Below are 16,497 nucleotides of genomic sequence, written 5' to 3'. Positions count from 1 at the left end.
TGTAAAGAAGAAAATCAAGTTAAAGCCACCGACTGAAGAAATATATAAGCAATATAATCAGCACCGCTCTGTCAGGTACTGTACGTCAGTGTTTATGTGATTCATAACTGATGGTTTGTCTAAAGTTAGTGTCTTGGTGAACTGCCTATTGAGGTCTGACCTGAAGAAGGTGAACTGCTGTCCGTACATCCAGGGCGTCAGAGTCAGACTGGGATATTCTCCGAATGGAGGGACGATCATGGTGAAGATCAGAGCTATTAGGACAAAACTGGCAGGAAGGACGATCTGAAATCCACAAAAATACAAGTCTATCATAAACATTATGTACACTTGCCTATGCATTATGTTATTTTTACTAGATCTAATAATACAAATGCAAACAGTCCATACATCACATAATCCAACTATCACTACTAAGCCATCAATCCAGCCGTTGCTGCGTCCCTGTACCTGTGCCAGGAAGTCTTTCTGGCTCCGTATGGCGTGGTGAAACCTCTTCACTATCAGCGCATAGAACTGCTTCAGGATCAGAGAGGCCCCTTTCACCTGCCTGGAGCCTTTTCCTTCACTGCTGTCTGATGCACCGCGGGCAGTGCCGTTAGACTGCGTCACACCGTTATGTTCTGTGATAACAAGAAAACATAGAGTAAGCTCTGTACATAAAATATCTACACAGGACAAAGCATTTGCTGGAGAGACAGTGGCGGATTCTCACTGAGGAAGGCACCTAAACTCATCTGAGGTTTCTGATTCTGTTTCCAGCCGGTTAGACTGTTAACAGGTCATTAACGGGGTGTTATCAGTGGTTAAAACACCTCACAGGTGTGGGTCAGAAGGGGCCTGCTACACCCATTAGTAGGTTTTATCATCTATTCACATGGGTGATCAGCGGAAAAAGGAATAACAGAAGACAACAGTGACCTCTAGCGACAGTAGTAATTACATTGAGTAAAAGCAGATGACAGGCGCTGTAGTATTTGAATCTCTGTGTGAGGTGGAGATTGGGGGCGAAACACAGAACTTTCACCCTGGAGAACAGGGTTTGCATCCTTTGTGAAACCAACAATATTTACTATAGTAGTTCTCAACTTTTTTATGTCAAGGACCCCGAAATGAATACACATTAATACACATGGACCCCCATTTGATAAGATTCCACTTCAGGGACCTCCATCTGAAATAATTTTGGTTATTAGATTTGATTAAGACCAGATTCTATAGTTGTCAACTACAGTTGAGGAGATAACCAGGGAGGAAGTGAAACCTATGATCAGAATAGTTTTCTCTTAGGATTTACTTACATCGGGCTCACTTCTATAGTGAATTAAATAGTGTAAATAAACTATTCCCCTATTTTTCTGGAGATCCCCTAGAACCCTGGTTGAGAACCACTGGTGTAGTTGTCTTTGTGTTCACAACCCTCAGACTCACTTTTCAAACGCAGTTATTTTAAGCCAAAACACGATCTTTTTCCCTGAACTTAACAAAGTGGTTTTATTGCCTAAACCTAAAGAAGCTGTTTTTTTTTGTGTTCAAACCGTAATGTTTCATTCAGTTTTACAACGTGTTTCTTTTAAGTTTCGCTTTCACTTAGTAGGTGTAGCAGGCCCCTACCTACCCACATCTATTAGGCTTATAACGACTGATAACGTACATTTAATGAGCTGATAACGGCTGAATCTGGTGTTGTTTCTATGCAGCTGACAAATCATAAATGTGAGTAAATGCATGCTTTTGAATTTAAAGCAGTAGTGCAAGAAAAGAGCAAGCAAGCATTTCTAAATAAAGACTAAGAATACCAGCATAATCCCTGCTTCGTTTTTTAACAGCAGAGCGTCTGCTCTAGATTCCAGACCTGGATCACATAAACTGGTTGGAGTACCAGATGTGTGAGGCTAATTAATGCCATTAAATTGGTCACTGAAAAGCATCTTAATGTCAGAATACTGTACTTTTCTGTGAATATACTTAAAAGGATCATATCAAATTTGTCCACATCTGATATGTACTCCACATGCTAAAATAGTTTACTTTAAATTGAAATAACAAATGATTCTTGCACATCCTGATTGACCCTGATTGATTGATCCTGATTTAATTTAAAATAAAGCTGAAATTGCCAGAATTCTGTCTGTCTCTCAAGGCTCTGACCTTTATCTCCCTCTACACCAACTTTGCTGTCGTCTTTTCTCCGCTGTAACATCCACTGTTCTAGAGGTGGGAGTGCACAGGTGAGACACAAAACACACACACACAAACTGGAGGGTTAAAACTGACAAACAATGCACCACATCACATGTAAATACAAAACAAGCAGCTAATGTTAAAGTTGGGGAATTAACAACAATAACAGCAGCAATAAAAACAACTGTGACACAAAAAGGATTAACAGCAAGTTAGAGAGAAAGGACAGAGGGTCAGAGATTCAATTCCAGGAAAAGGCCATGTGGAATATCAGTGGTGGTATTTACCAGGAGTGGTGGCATTATTCGCTGCTTCTCCATCGGCAGTGACCTTTATGAAGATCTGGAAAGAAAAAAAAAGAACTTCCTTAGACATTCAAAAGTTTTCACGCATCAAAGTTCTTCCTTTAAGTTCAGAAGTAGGGATAAACGATCCGACTTTACAGTTCGCGATACCTAAGGCTTTGGGTATCAGCCGATACCGAGTACCGATCCGATACCGGTGTTTAATGAATAAGCTGTATGCCTCACTGTGTGGAAGTGACTTGGATCATTCTTTTATGTGTAAGGCAACATCTGTCTCGACTTAAACATTGCTTTTTTTATTTTGTAAAACAAAATATGACAAAAAAAAAACATAGAATAATAATTAAATTGTAAACCAGCAACTTGGTAAAAAATTCCAAAATTAACCGCAATTACAATTCAGGTGTAAATCTTTTTAATGCAGCAACGAATTGGTGAAAACTTAAACAGGAATTAAAATTCCAGTATATAATGTATATAGCATATAAACATAGAATTGAATTGAATAGATCGGTCCCATTGTCATGATACCCTATCCAGCTATCCCTATTCAGAAGTAATATGATACAAGTTTTACATTATTAAACTTGAAAATTCTGTTTAAACATTATATATTCAGATGTGGACAGGAAAACTGCTGCCATCACATACACTGTGATACATTATGCACTTATTCTATACGCTAAAATTTCCATTTTGCTATTACATTTTGGTCCATTGTTGAAAAAAGTCAACTGAACAACTGAAAACATCTGGCCGTTTGGGAAGATTCCTTCAACCTGTTTCTAATACAAATCAACTTGTTTAAAAAAAATGTTACACAATTAAAAGTATTTTTTCTTGTTTATAGTTCAGTAATCCACCCCTTTATTAATTATTATGTATTTTTTAAGACACTGACTCTCATTTATAGGAAATGTATTTATTCATGTCTTTATTAGACAGCGATAGTAGAGAGAAAACAGGAAATGAGGGAGAGAGAGATGCAAAAAAAAGGTCCCCGGCCAGATTCAAAACAGGATGTTACAGTTTATTGTAGCTATGAAAATTATTTATATCAGATTGATTTGTATTCACTGAAATAATCATATTGTAGCAGCAGATTCTTTCACCTTTTTTTTTTTATGAGAAAACAAGACTTTATGGACGCAGTAATAAACAAGATTGACTTGTTAAGATTGAGTTTCTGTAGTGTACAGTAGGTGATTTTTAACAGCAAATCAAAGATTGTAGAGTGATACACTGAAAAAATATTCAAGAGGTGGTTGTGTCCTGCTATGGAATTGTAAAAGTTATTATCAAAAATGAAAATCATTAATTTTATTTTAATTTGTCTTTTCTTTAACTTGACTATGGATGCTTTCTTGTTGATGATATCAGGATTCACAAAGCTGAAGGGGGTTTATCATAAAAATCCAAACTAGCTCATGTTATATTGTGGAAGCTCTTATTTACCATCTGTAAATGCATCATTAAAACACCTCAATAGACGGAGACAGGCGACGTCCCTACCTCTTCTAGTGATGTATCAGAGATGCCAAAGCTGCTGAGGCCCATGTCACCAAGCGTCTCCTCCAGCTCCCTGAACAGGCTGGCATACGCTCGATGTTTGAAGCCCTTGTTGGGGAGCAGATAGGTCAACTCCTGGCCAATCATCTCGATCAGCTTGGCTTCAGGGACGTGGTGGTGGATGAGGCTGGTGATGCTGTCTATATCCCCTGGGAAGAAGACAGAAAATCATCATTTATGGAGTAGGGTAAAGGACAAAGGAAGGGAAACTGCTAACTATGCCAAAAACAAAAAAAACCCAAACAGTATTATTCAAGCACTAAAATAGATGAGAAAATTTGTGCTTGAATCCTTGCATCTAAAGTACAGCATCCTCAGGCAGGCACATGGGTCAATATCACCACTGAATTATAAATGTGAGAAAATAATGTGTTCTGTTTCTGTATCTGTTTTACAGCTTGGATAAGTGGGCCAGTCATGAGAACATCAACCAGTGCACACTGACACTCACACACAGGGATGTACTGCTATACTTGTGAGAACCTTCAGTGCATTAAAGGCCCAGAACTGATTTTCTTAATCAACATGAGTATGAGTGATAGAGGACAACAACAGTTTTGGTTATTTCACATTTGGAGATTTTTGTATTTGTATTTATGTCAGCAATGTTCTCGCTGGATTTAAGTGGGAGTGAGTCTTTGTTGGAAAAAGCTGATATCACAATCTTCCATGCAGAAATGAGGATTCAGCACTATTTGAATTAACAGTTGTGGGGTGGCTTGTTTGTGTTGCCAGCACTGTCAATAAAGTTAGATAAAAGCACTTTCATATAGTCCTAATGAAGCAGATTAGCTGAGTTTTTTAGTGTGCAAGTCTTTGTTAATAATAGTTAAGGATGTTTTTTCTAACATTTGACATTTGAATGCAAAAGTGCCTTAAAACCTGCATTCCTGCATTCTTCTGGTTGCAAAAAGAAGTCATGACCCTACTTGTCACTTGATTCATTACCTCAGTAAACATTGTAAACATGAGTTTATGCTCTCAATCGCTAGTTTCAAGTCTTCTTCAATACAGCATGATGTTCATTTAGTAAATTATGGTCCCATTTAGAGTCAAATAGACCATAAAGCAGGGTATGCTTTAGGGCGTGGCTACCTTGTGATTGACAGGTCACTACCACGGTGTTGTTCAGTCTGGGAGTTGTCTGTGTTTTCATCTTAGGACTTTAACTCTTTCACAGTGTGTTCTCAGTCCATGAAAGTTAATTTTGGTTGATTATGGTTGCCTAAAAATGACAGTGTTCGGATGTACTTAGCTCCACCCTCTCGTGTCACTTCTGGTTGCAAAAAACAAGATGCCGACAGCCAAAACCAATGGTTGACGTCACAATGACTACGTCCACTTCTTATATATAGTCTATGGTGAAACCAAGCCTAAGCTTAATTCCCTAGGTCCTATCTGTAACCATTGCAACAAGAAGCCTAACCCCAACCCTTAGTCTAATCTTAACCTGAACCTGAATCTAACCGGAAAATGAAGTCTCAACCCCCCTAAACAGCTCTTTGAAGAAGTAAGGACTAGTCAAAATGTCCACACGTTACACAAATGCCCTCACTCATAGGGCCTGAATCTGAAGTTGTTCCTCAATAAAATAGAACTACGAGAGAACACATGGACACAAACAGAGGACGGGGAGTAGCTCATGAGCATGCAGTTACAGTAAAATAAATGTGCAGTGTACACTTACCATCCAGAACTCTGTCTAGATGCTGCAAGGGGTTGTGAGACTGATCTTTGTAACTAGTACAGATGGAGCAGGAACAGGAGCAGTCTGAGGCACAGTCACAATCATTCTGATGGAAAACAGCAAAGACAAGAACACTTTTAACAATTCAAAAGTCCTGACAGGAAACTGAAACTTTAACGGAAGGAAAGCAGGTATTCTCCTTTGTGTGTCTGCTTTTGAAGCCGATCATGAACAATAAACAGACAGGGCAGAGGTAACGCACATTGTCGCTGGGTCTCTGGCTGATTTTGTGTAAAAGGTAAAGTTTACCTCCTTCTTCTTGAAATCCTTCATCCGGCGAACAAGTGTCAAATAGAAACCAACTCCAAAACAATTCTTGAGGAAGAGGGGGGATCCACAACAGTGGAGTTGTCCTTTGGAGATAATGGCGATGCGGTCGCTCAGCAGGTCGGCTTCGTCCATGTGATGAGTTGATAGGATCACTGTCCGGCCTGCACAAAGGGTCAAACTTTTAATAAAGTACTTTTTATTCACATGTCATTTGAATCACAGGAGCCTATTCTTACGGAAGCCCTGAGAGACAAGTGCGAAAAAAAAATTCTGGTGATCCATATTCGAAGTGTGATCTAAATTGTTTTCTCTCCTGCATTTATGACTTAAAGTGGCAGTAGGCAGTATATTTTTGGCATCATTGGGCAAAAATTCCATAATAACCTTTCAGCATATTGTAATTCAAGTGTTTATTCACCAGATTTTACAATGGCAGCGTCACAAACTTTCTCATTTTACAGCTAAACCGCACACTACAAAATGTTTCTGAAAAACATTTGAGGCGAGATATAGGCATTACAATAACAGAATATTGATTCATATTTGATCAGCGCTGCCTAGTTTGACCATTTGATTGGAGTTTGCGAGTGATTGACAGCCGGCTCATATTCGGCAGACTACAGCTCGGATCTGATTGGTTGTTTTCCTCCGGTCTGTGCAATTTTGCAGATGCCATTAGGACACTGAGGCACATTCTTTTTTTCAGATTACCTGTCTTATGCACTACCGTCAGGATATAGTGACTGTTTAATAAAAATAACTTTTTTTTCTCACTTGCCTCTCAGGGCTTCCGTACATTCTAGATGAACAAAAAAGTATAAGTTACCATAACTTTAAAGTGCCTTTGCCAAACGATTATTGATTTTGTGACTGCAATTTTTGCTTATATTGTAGCAGTGTAGCTGAATTTTTCCGTTTGATCAGTTCACTACTTAATTCAAGCGCCTCAGGAGAGCTGTAAGGCTGCAAAGGATTTGGTTTCATTCTTCAGTGTCTTCAGAGTAGCAGTAAAAAGCGGACCTTAGTGGTGAGATATGTACTGGTGGGGGTAAAATGGTGATCTAAAGGGGTGAAATGTTGACCTGGAAGGCTAAAATGTGGAGCTTAATGGGTTAAATGAGACTTTGCTGCAGTGACATTTTTACCATCTCTGTATTTCAGCAGGAGGTCCCAAATGGATCTCCTGGAATATGGGTCCACTCCTGAGGTGGGTTCGTCCAGGAACACGACCTTTGACCCTCCAACAAATGCCATGGCAACTGACAGTTTCCTCTGCATACCACCTGTAAAATGTGTGAGAGGCAACCGTTCAGATCAGATACAATAAGAAAGGAATGAATTAAATTATTTTTCACAAACAGAGAAACAAATGGTCCACCTGAGAGGTTCTGAGCCTCGTCATCTCTCTTGTGAGGCAGCCCGAGGTCCACCAGCATGTCTTCAACCTCCTTCTCTGCCTCCTCCTGAGTCCGACCCTTCAGCAGTGAGTAGAACAGGATGTGCTCTTCCACTGTGAGACTGGGAAAAAAACAGGAGAGCAGTAATAAAGTTGTTTATTTTTTTTACAGAGGGAGAGTGTAAAATTGTTGTTTTGACAGATTTTTGACTGTGTGAATGCTTTGAAAGCTGGGAAAGACTGGATGGAGAAGTGAATGAGTAACTCTGGCTTTCAGAAACTGCTGTCAAAGCCAATGTTTGAAGAATGTGCATTGATTTTAACAAAGTCTGCTCCTCACTTTACTACAACTAAAGACATTCTAAACTTTCAAAGTTTGTTTAGCAACTTTGAACAAAGAGTAATTTTAGTTTATTGTTCAACATAAACAGTTCCTTTATTTTGCTCTTTTTTGCTCTATATCCTGTAAATACTATATGCATGTAATGTTTGTTTTTCTACTGAAATGGCTCCAGTCCTGTCAGCAGCATCTGTAATGTAACTCACTGATTGAAGAGGATGTTGTACTGAGGGCACATCCCTAGGGAAACGCGGATGGTGTCCATGTCAGTCCTAATGTCGCTTCCATTAATGTAGGCTGTGCCAGATGTAGGAGGGAACAGGCCGGTCAGGATGGACCTGGACAGAGCAGAAGCACATACAACACAGATACCATGACACAGGGGTAGCCAGCTTTGAGCTATGATCTTCAGGAGATCATCATCTTGCATCAAGTATTAAAAATGGTTTAATATATACAGTATATACGAACTAGCCAACCTGAGTCTGCATTCAACTTTCTCTTTTCTTAAAGGGTAACTTCGTTATTTTTCAACCCTATTTTCCCATGTTTTTGTGTCTAACTGACTAATAAGGACACAATTTTCTGAAACTGGTCCAGTATTGATGGAGAGCGCTGTAGAAGGCAGCTGCTCAGGGGCTGCAATGTAATCCTATTGGGGCAACCTGGCATCGTCATTTACGTCCACTAAAAGTGCTTGTTTTGCCATGACAGCCTCTGATTGTTATTATAAGTGTCTGACATTATGAAAAGAGTCTCGCTCAAGGAGAAGTCTCGAGGTGACGTGTTGCCGGAAGACAACGGTGGAATAGTGGGATACATCAATGGTGGAAATGCGAGTGCGAACCGGGCAGAGTTGTTGTGTTGGAGTAGAGAAAGCGTAGCTTAGTGTTATCTAAAAGATTTTTAATGTCATGGCTGAATATTTAGATGATTTCTGCAATGTTGATGAAGTCTTTGAATTCGATGGCCACCCGTATTTATTGGAGGCAGAGTACACGGATATTCAAATTTCACAAGACTTCTCCTTGAGCGGCACTTGGACACAATAACAAACAGACCTGATCAAGAGAAAGGTAAGAAAAACGTTTTATTTCTCTGTAGGGTCCTTTCTATCTGAGCCTGTCAGTGGCGAAAAAAAATAACTTTTAGTGAACGTAACATTACACTGAAGCTGCTCACTTGCCCTCGCAAGTTTTGCAGCTGCCGGTTACAGCGTTATCCCTCAATACTTGACCAATTGTCCAGGTTGAAAATTACCAAAGTTACCCTTTAAACAGCCTATTCTAATTAAACGATCAAAGTTTACATCTTTAGAACCTTCACTCCACTGCGTGATTACAGAGATTTATAACTTGTTAAATCTGATTTCAGCTTACATAGTGGTGGTTTTTCCAGCCCCGTTGTGCCCCAAGAAGGATGTGATCTGGCCTTCATAGAAATTGATGTTGAGACAGTCGACAGCTGGACGGGAACTTCCATCAAACACCTTCACCAGGTCCTCAATCTCCACCCCCAACACCAGGCCCACGGGGTCGGGCTCAAAGAACAACTGACCTGCATGGAGAAACAAAAAGACTGGGTTAACGGTATTTAAATGCATTTCGATTATATAAGGGATCACACAATAGTCAATAGGAATGAAAAGATTGTGAAGCAAAAACCACATAAAAACAAAAAAAATGTTTTAGTCAACCAATTATGGGTATTTCACATAACTAATGGCATCAAATATTCCTTAACTGAGGACTGGTATAGTTAACAATAGAAAGGTTTGAAGATTCTATCACATTTGACTCTGATAAATATTGTCCAGAAACCTAGAAACTCCTATTTTACTTAAATTTTCACATGCAAAATCCATCTTGCAGTCTCCCAGCAATAGAGTGTGGATGCAACCACACGTTTTCTTTGTTTTCCCCCTTAGTATTCCCTCGTCTCTTATCTGTGCTGTTCCTTTTTTGTCTTGCATATCTGGGTGTGGTGTGTTACCCTGCCTGCCCACCAGATGTCCTCAGTTTGGTGTCACTTTCCACTCTCCCGTCAGTCCTTCTTTCAGTTACTGCTTGCTCTCAGGCTTCAGCTCTGTATTGGTGTCCTCACCTTCGGTCCCTGATTCCTGACACTCCTCCTCCTGGGTTGGAGGTTCCTCTTGTCGTCTCCGCAGCTCCCTCTCTCTCTCCAGCTGATCCCTCTTACGTTGGTGCTTACAGGCTTTCCTGCTGGCTGAACCATTACAGGTGTATGTCTCCGGTGTGCCCCTGCTCTCAGCGTCCTTCTCCACGTTGTCTGGTTCGGGTTTCTCCGGATCTGAAGAAGACAGATCACAGAGTCACTTTATGGTTAGGAGATGTGTTTGGTAAAGTTTTCTCTAGCACATGTGGAAAGTTCCCCTCTCACAGTCGACTACAGTGTGGTGCTTAAGTGTATGTTGCTTGTGACGGTAACAGTGTTTCTTACAGATTCATGCCATCAGTGTGAAATGTCAACCACTCTCAACGTGCAGTTACATGGCTTTTATTTATATGTAAACTTGCACCCTGCTTGCATGTTTTTATTTTGCTTATTACTGCTTGCTATGAGATGAGATCTAACTATTTCAACTGTTTATCCATTACTTTTAGCTGACTTTTGGCTAATTATTTCAACTGTTGTCCATCACTTTTTGGAGTCTTGTACCATATTTTTGAATTGTTTCTGAACATCTTTAATGGTTCTAACGACCCTTGGTTTTATGCTTTTTCCCTTTTCTGTTATTTTCTCCCACGCTTGGTGTTGTTGCATACGCCATTTTTTTCTCTTCTGTGAAGTGTCTTATTTCACCCAAAATGCATTGCGCGACAAGTCATGGATGTACGATCTCCAGTCAGTCTTACATTAGTCACTCATAGGAAAGCTTTATGCAACAGGTAAATTCAAATGTCTATAACAAGTCTGCATTTAAGACAAAGACTAGGTCTATTTTTATGCAACATTCCTCTGGTTTCAGACCCTGTGCTGGTGAAAGTGCACTCTACTAAACTGTTGTCTACCAAGATGCTGACTCATTTGCTGCTCTGGGAGTGCTGAAGGAGGCAAGGGAGAAAATCTTTCCCGTGGGTGTCTTGACTCATTATATACCTTATGTTGACCTTTCCAATACAACCATAATCTTCCAGCGGTAATTATAAGCTTTGCCGGGGAGCAATTATTTTTTTTGGCAAATAATAAGGGCACTTCTCCCACTCAGCTTTTACTTGCAAAGCTGAGCAACAAACATCCAGTCACAGGGCTAATGACTGAAGCATGTAAGAGACTTTAGAGTCAGTGACACTAACCTTGACCAGCCGTTTCTGTGTATGAGGGTGTGGGTGTTCGCCAGTATGAGGGCTGGAATGGGAAGTAGAATCGTCGACCAATGCCATACTGTCCTGTGAAGGAGAAATGTGATATAATCCTCAGTGTAATAACCTTGTACTACCTATAAAGCGGTGAAGTAAATCATGCAAATATATTAGCAGCCCAACCTGGGAAGACATTATCCAGATACCAGGCCAGGACGGCGTAGAGGACGGCATCAAACACCATCATGAAGATAGAGGTGAGGAAGGAGTAGGTGTCCTTCTCTAACGGACTGGTCATGATGTTGTCCCACTGCAGACCCAAACCCTGCTCCTCATACCGCGACAGGTACTCTGTCCCGAAGCCAAAGGCTACTGGAGACAACAAGCTCTAGAGAGGCAGGGGGATGCAAGAATTATCTACACTTGATTCACTGACACGTGGTGCAGAATATCTACATAAAGAAATGTTTTTGCAAATGTCTGAAATTGATCAGTTATCCCTGCTGACTTTTGATGAAAGTAAGCTATATGATGATGTGTGATCTCCTTTAAAAACATGAAATTGGATTAAATACTCCCTACTTGCAAATGCTTGTCCTTAAAATATTTTCCATGAATTTTTCTGTATTTGTAAAATGTGTCATATAATGAAAATAGACATACAGCAGCCATCTTCATTTTCGTGGTGATGCGGTCCTGCCAGGCGAAGCAGAGGATATGCGGCAGATAGAGGGTGAAGTAGATGATGCCGCTGCAGGCGGCTGCCAGGTTGGCCTTGTTGAAGAACACGCTCATCAGGAAACACTGCATGATGGTGGCGACGGTGAAAGTCAGCAGGAAAAAGAAGACAAGGACAGGATTGCTGTAATTCAGCACCTTTCCACCCTGAGAGAAAAACAAAGATATATAGTGTGGGATTATATTGAGATCACTTAAAACACAGCTGTAAACAAACACAGAGCCAATGCCAGTAAAACATTTCTCTCCACAAATAGAGCTTTTTAAAATCATCCACAAGAGGGCACTGTTGCACGCTACAAAACATTAACCCTCCACACCAGCAAATACAACTTGACCCTAGTTGCTCTATCAACATCTTCCACCTTCTCCATCCTGTTTTCTCACCATGATGATGGAGGTGAGCAGCGCCGTGCTCGCCGTCATCATGACGAAGCTGTCGATGAAACACGTGTACCAGATGACTCCGTTGTTGACCCCCATGGCTTTGAGAGTCTCCTTGAGGCGCAGCTCCTTCTCTAGCACAATGCTCTTCACAGTCATGGACACAGAGTAGATCCAGGCCAGCACCATGAACATGGGGAAGCAGCGGTTCAGTGTGATCATGAAGCTGGAGGAGAAGAGAGGAGCGGAGAGGGAGAGGAAGTAAAGATGTGACCCCAAAACTGTGTTGAGAAACCTCATTAAACCCATGGGAAATATGTATTTGATGATCTACTGCTGTTCTCAATATTTATATACAGGAATATTAAACTGTAAATTATTTCAGTTTCTTCTGTTTTAGTAATAATATTGTGCGAAAGACTTGTCAGAAAATGTGAGTTTAAAGGAGAAAGATTGTACGTAAGATTAGAACATTTCTGACTTTGGTGCCACCCAGTGGTGATATCAAAAATAACGCTTTGACAGAAAATAATTTATGCTGCTGCCCCGCTTCCCTAAGGAATCCAAACTTGAAAACAAACTTCCAAAAAACAATAACATTCTTTGTTTGCCTGGTAACTTAAAAGAATAGTTTGGCTGTTATGAAGTGGGTTGTATGAGGTACTTATCCATAGTCAGTGTATTACCTACAGTAGATGACGGTCGGCGTGCCCCCAGCATCGAGAAACAGACAGGAGCACCAACACTGGAGCAAAACAATACAGTGCTGTGGACGGGGACGGCAGAAAAACTTATTTTAGCCATCTAAAAAAGAAAGGCTCACCTAGGAAAAATCAATATCAGTTTAAGTGTACGCTATATTCAGAATATTTTTCAATGGGGAACTGAACTGAAAGTGAAACTTATCTATATTGGATTTGTCAACAGAGACTGGCTGCTTTGAAGCGAGCATAGATAAGTTTCGCTTTAAGCTCAGTTCCCTCTCGGAAAGGGATGTCTGAAGACAAGATAACGAGGTGAAAATCTTAAACTTAAACAGATATTGAATTTTTCAGGAGGGCTTTTCTTTTATGTGTCTAAAATATGTTTTGCTGCCAGCCCCGTCCACAGCAGTACATTGCTTTGCTTCCGTGCTGTAACTCCTGTCTGTTTCTCCAAACTGGGGGCGTGCAAACTGTCATCTCATACAACCCCACTTCAAAACACCTGAAATATCCCTTTTAAGGTGGAGTGAGGGTTTCTGGAGAAAGATTGTTGAGCAGTTGATCAGTGAGTTAGAGAGTCAATCAATAAATCTATCATTAAATTACAACGTCACATGCACAAATGTGCTCTGAATGTTGTCATTTACAACTCAACATACATTCAAACAAAACAGTGTGAATATCAGGGGGTCCTTCACTGTGGGAACAGAATAAATGACGCAGTTTTTAAAAAATCATGGCTTGAATAAAAGTGAAAAAACACTGTCTTGTTTACTTGTGGTGGATTTATTGAATCAATATCAATATCCCTGATGACGTTTTTGTTAAAGGGAAATGTTGTATTACCTAAATAAACCAGCTGTTAGTGAGGCAGTGTGCAGGATTTTATTTAGGTTTGGTTTCACTCACAGGTCATCTACGTAGCACGGATACGGCATCTGCTGGACGTAGACCCCGAGCGGCCAGTCTTTGCCCGTGTGAAGCTTGATAATGCCGTGCTCAATCATGTCCTGCAGGTAGGCGAAGCCTCCCCAGATGTACCTCTGGTCCTCCATGGGGTCTGCTCTGGGGCCTGGGTCCCAGTACCTGAGAAGAGGACACAGAGAGTGAATGACTAGAGGATCGTATTGATTCAAATAAGGCCACAAGATCATTCATCACACAAACGGTTAAACAATTTATTCAAACATTTTTTGGTTGTTGTATGAAATAATAACAATCACAGTCTCCACACAAAACATTGTCATAAAAACACATCCTGAAGCCACAGTCTTTAAAGCCACACACACACACCACATGTACACTGCTTCTACTTAAGCGGATAAGTCCGAGGCAAAGCCCTTTTACAATCTGATTATTCAATTGTATAGAGGCAGGACTCCCACTGGGTCCATTACAGCCTGTTGGTGTGCTGTAAACAGCTAACACATTTTGTTCACCCCGGGGGCTATTGACATACAGCCTGTTTATGAATGGGGGATCAAAGGGAAAGGAAAATGCATGCACGATGCTCACATGGGAGGATGAAAGGGCAGGTATCGAGTTAATGTGGAACCACCAAGAGACTCTGGAAAACACATTGAGGCCAGCTGGAGAGGGTTCTCTTTTCCTCCTTTGAGGAATGTGACAGATCCATATAAATTGCCTCATTAATACGGCAGTAACAACATGGAAAAAATGAAAGAATCGTGGGTTGTCAGGGTGATTTGGTAGTCTAAATGTTACCGGTCGGACCCTACTTAACCCCTGTGTGTATGTTTACCAGTCAACTACAATGATGTATTAGAAAGTGCCTATGATTAGCCTTTTTGAAATGTTTATACCCCAAATTTGTGTGTGATAAATTAGCTTCAGCCAATGGTTTGGAAACCACGGCTCTTAAAGGATTGGGGATCTGTATCTGTATTCACAGCGCAATTAAGTGGATAGGAAAGAAAAAACATGTTCTGCTACACAAATATATTAATCTTTCTGACTTCTCTCTATTTATTTCTTGAGAAATACATGACTGTTTTACCTTTTCAGGTCTCAAAAAATTAATCAATCTGAGATTAGAAGGAAAAAAACCTGCTCAAAAATCATATACAACGTGTGATAAGGAGTCAAAAGTAGACAAAAAAACATCAGTCCACACAGCTGCCACTGACCTGTCTTTGATCTTGTTGGTGCGCTCAACTGCGTCAATGTCCATGCGGATCTTGTACTTGACATGCGGGGGTACGCTGGTAGTCCAGGGATACATGTCCATGAAGACCACGCCGGCCCAAAACTTGTTCTCCTCCAGCAGGTACAAGGCCTGATGGGTCATCTGGGACTCATCCGTGTAAGGCACAAATTTATCCAGCTTGATGCACTATAATAATCAGGGGAGAAAAGAGAATTGTGGGTTTGAAGTTGTGCACTACAACAGTTAGATAGGATGCCTTTTTGAACTGTAATGTTCTTCCACATGCTGTTTGAGCCAGGAGTGATGATCTAAAGACATATGATGCTGTTCTCTAGGTGCGTGTCCAGGTCTAATTTGATTTTGGATTAGATTATGTGCATGTGTCATTTGCTCCATGTGGATACAGCTGACGGGTGGAGCTGAGTATTGAACCTCGATACTTTTTAAGTCCGGATCAAAATGTGTATTTTATTATTTACAGCCGTCAAGTAAATATGGCATTGAATGCTTGGTCATATTATAAGTAGAGGCAGACCGAGGGCGTTTTTTTCAAACTATTGTTATTGGCGGAACTGGGCTCTGATTGTGGCCGATGGCTGTACAGCCACCACCAGTCACGCAGGGACGTAAATCACCATTTTGCATGGAGGATCCATACACAAAGTCAAGGTAGAGAAAAAAGTTATCTCTCGAATATCTAACGCAACACTATCAGCTCTTTGTCCCAGATACAAGACAGGCAGACAGGGAGGAAAATAAATCGTTCACTGTTACTTTAACTTGCTTACTGTACCAATTTGGTGTTCTCTCTTCCAAATAATCCAGCTACGTAACTATCCATTCTTGAAATGACATTGCACACTTAAGGATCCTCCTTACTCTGGGAATATGCATGAACATTAATTGCTTGCAAGAGTGGCATTTAACAATGTATGAGACACGCAACAGAAGTAATCCTGGCCAGTCATACTGTAAGCCACAGAAGAGCGCATCGCCCATTGTAAATAAATAAATATTAAATTTGGAGTGACAAAAAATGATTTATTAAAAACGGTGTATGCAAAAGTAGCCGACTAGACTGCTGCAGAAGTAAAGAAGATATCGGCCGATTAATCGCATATCGGCTTCCTGCTCCAAACTATCGTTGTTATATCGGCCTTTAAAAATCCACTATCGGTCGACCTCTAATCGTAAGTCTTGTTTACTTATTTCCACTGAATTTATTTTATTTAGCCAAAGTTCTTATGTAACTGCTTGTTTTTTGCTGCCAGCAATTTATAGTAATAACAATAACAATTTATAGTACTATTACCATTGCTTAAGCATTTCATGTACACGTTTTGCTGCTAGTAATCACACTACTGTTACTT

At 40.5% G+C, this 16,497-nt stretch overlaps 1 protein-coding gene across 3 annotated transcripts in view; it reads right to left on the bottom strand.

Annotated features, from left to right (window-relative positions):
* Positions 1–16,497, bottom strand: part of LOC119498347 (retinal-specific phospholipid-transporting ATPase ABCA4-like) — a 54,238-nt gene that overhangs the window by 15,950 nt on the left and 21,791 nt on the right. For 2 of the 3 annotated variants that reach the window (XM_037787144.1, XM_037787143.1), the window contains exons 13-30: positions 15,108–15,313; positions 13,870–14,046; positions 12,260–12,482; positions 11,798–12,019; positions 11,318–11,522; positions 11,129–11,221; positions 9,915–10,121; positions 9,191–9,368; positions 8,018–8,149; positions 7,454–7,593; positions 7,221–7,358; positions 6,055–6,236; positions 5,746–5,851; positions 4,002–4,207; positions 2,472–2,526; positions 2,152–2,211; positions 451–623; positions 161–285 (exon numbers count right to left, since the gene is read on the bottom strand). In XM_037787144.1, the coding sequence (XP_037643072.1) occupies positions 161–285; positions 451–623; positions 2,152–2,211; positions 2,472–2,526; positions 4,002–4,207; positions 5,746–5,851; positions 6,055–6,236; positions 7,221–7,358; positions 7,454–7,593; positions 8,018–8,149; positions 9,191–9,368; positions 9,915–10,121; positions 11,129–11,221; positions 11,318–11,522; positions 11,798–12,019; positions 12,260–12,482; positions 13,870–14,046; positions 15,108–15,313 (2,828 nt within the window). The remainder of the gene's footprint in view (positions 1–160; positions 286–450; positions 624–2,151; positions 2,212–2,471; positions 2,527–4,001; positions 4,208–5,745; positions 5,852–6,054; positions 6,237–7,220; positions 7,359–7,453; positions 7,594–8,017; positions 8,150–9,190; positions 9,369–9,914; positions 10,122–11,128; positions 11,222–11,317; positions 11,523–11,797; positions 12,020–12,259; positions 12,483–13,869; positions 14,047–15,107; positions 15,314–16,497) is intronic. The other variant, XM_037787145.1, reaches the window with a different exon arrangement.

The sequence above is a fragment of the Sebastes umbrosus genome, chromosome 12 (genome assembly GCF_015220745.1).
Source record: "Sebastes umbrosus isolate fSebUmb1 chromosome 12, fSebUmb1.pri, whole genome shotgun sequence".
Lineage (NCBI taxonomy): Eukaryota > Metazoa > Chordata > Actinopteri > Perciformes > Sebastidae > Sebastes > Sebastes umbrosus.
Note: the sequence above shows the minus strand (reverse complement) of the source record. Positions and strands in the feature narration are given on the sequence as shown.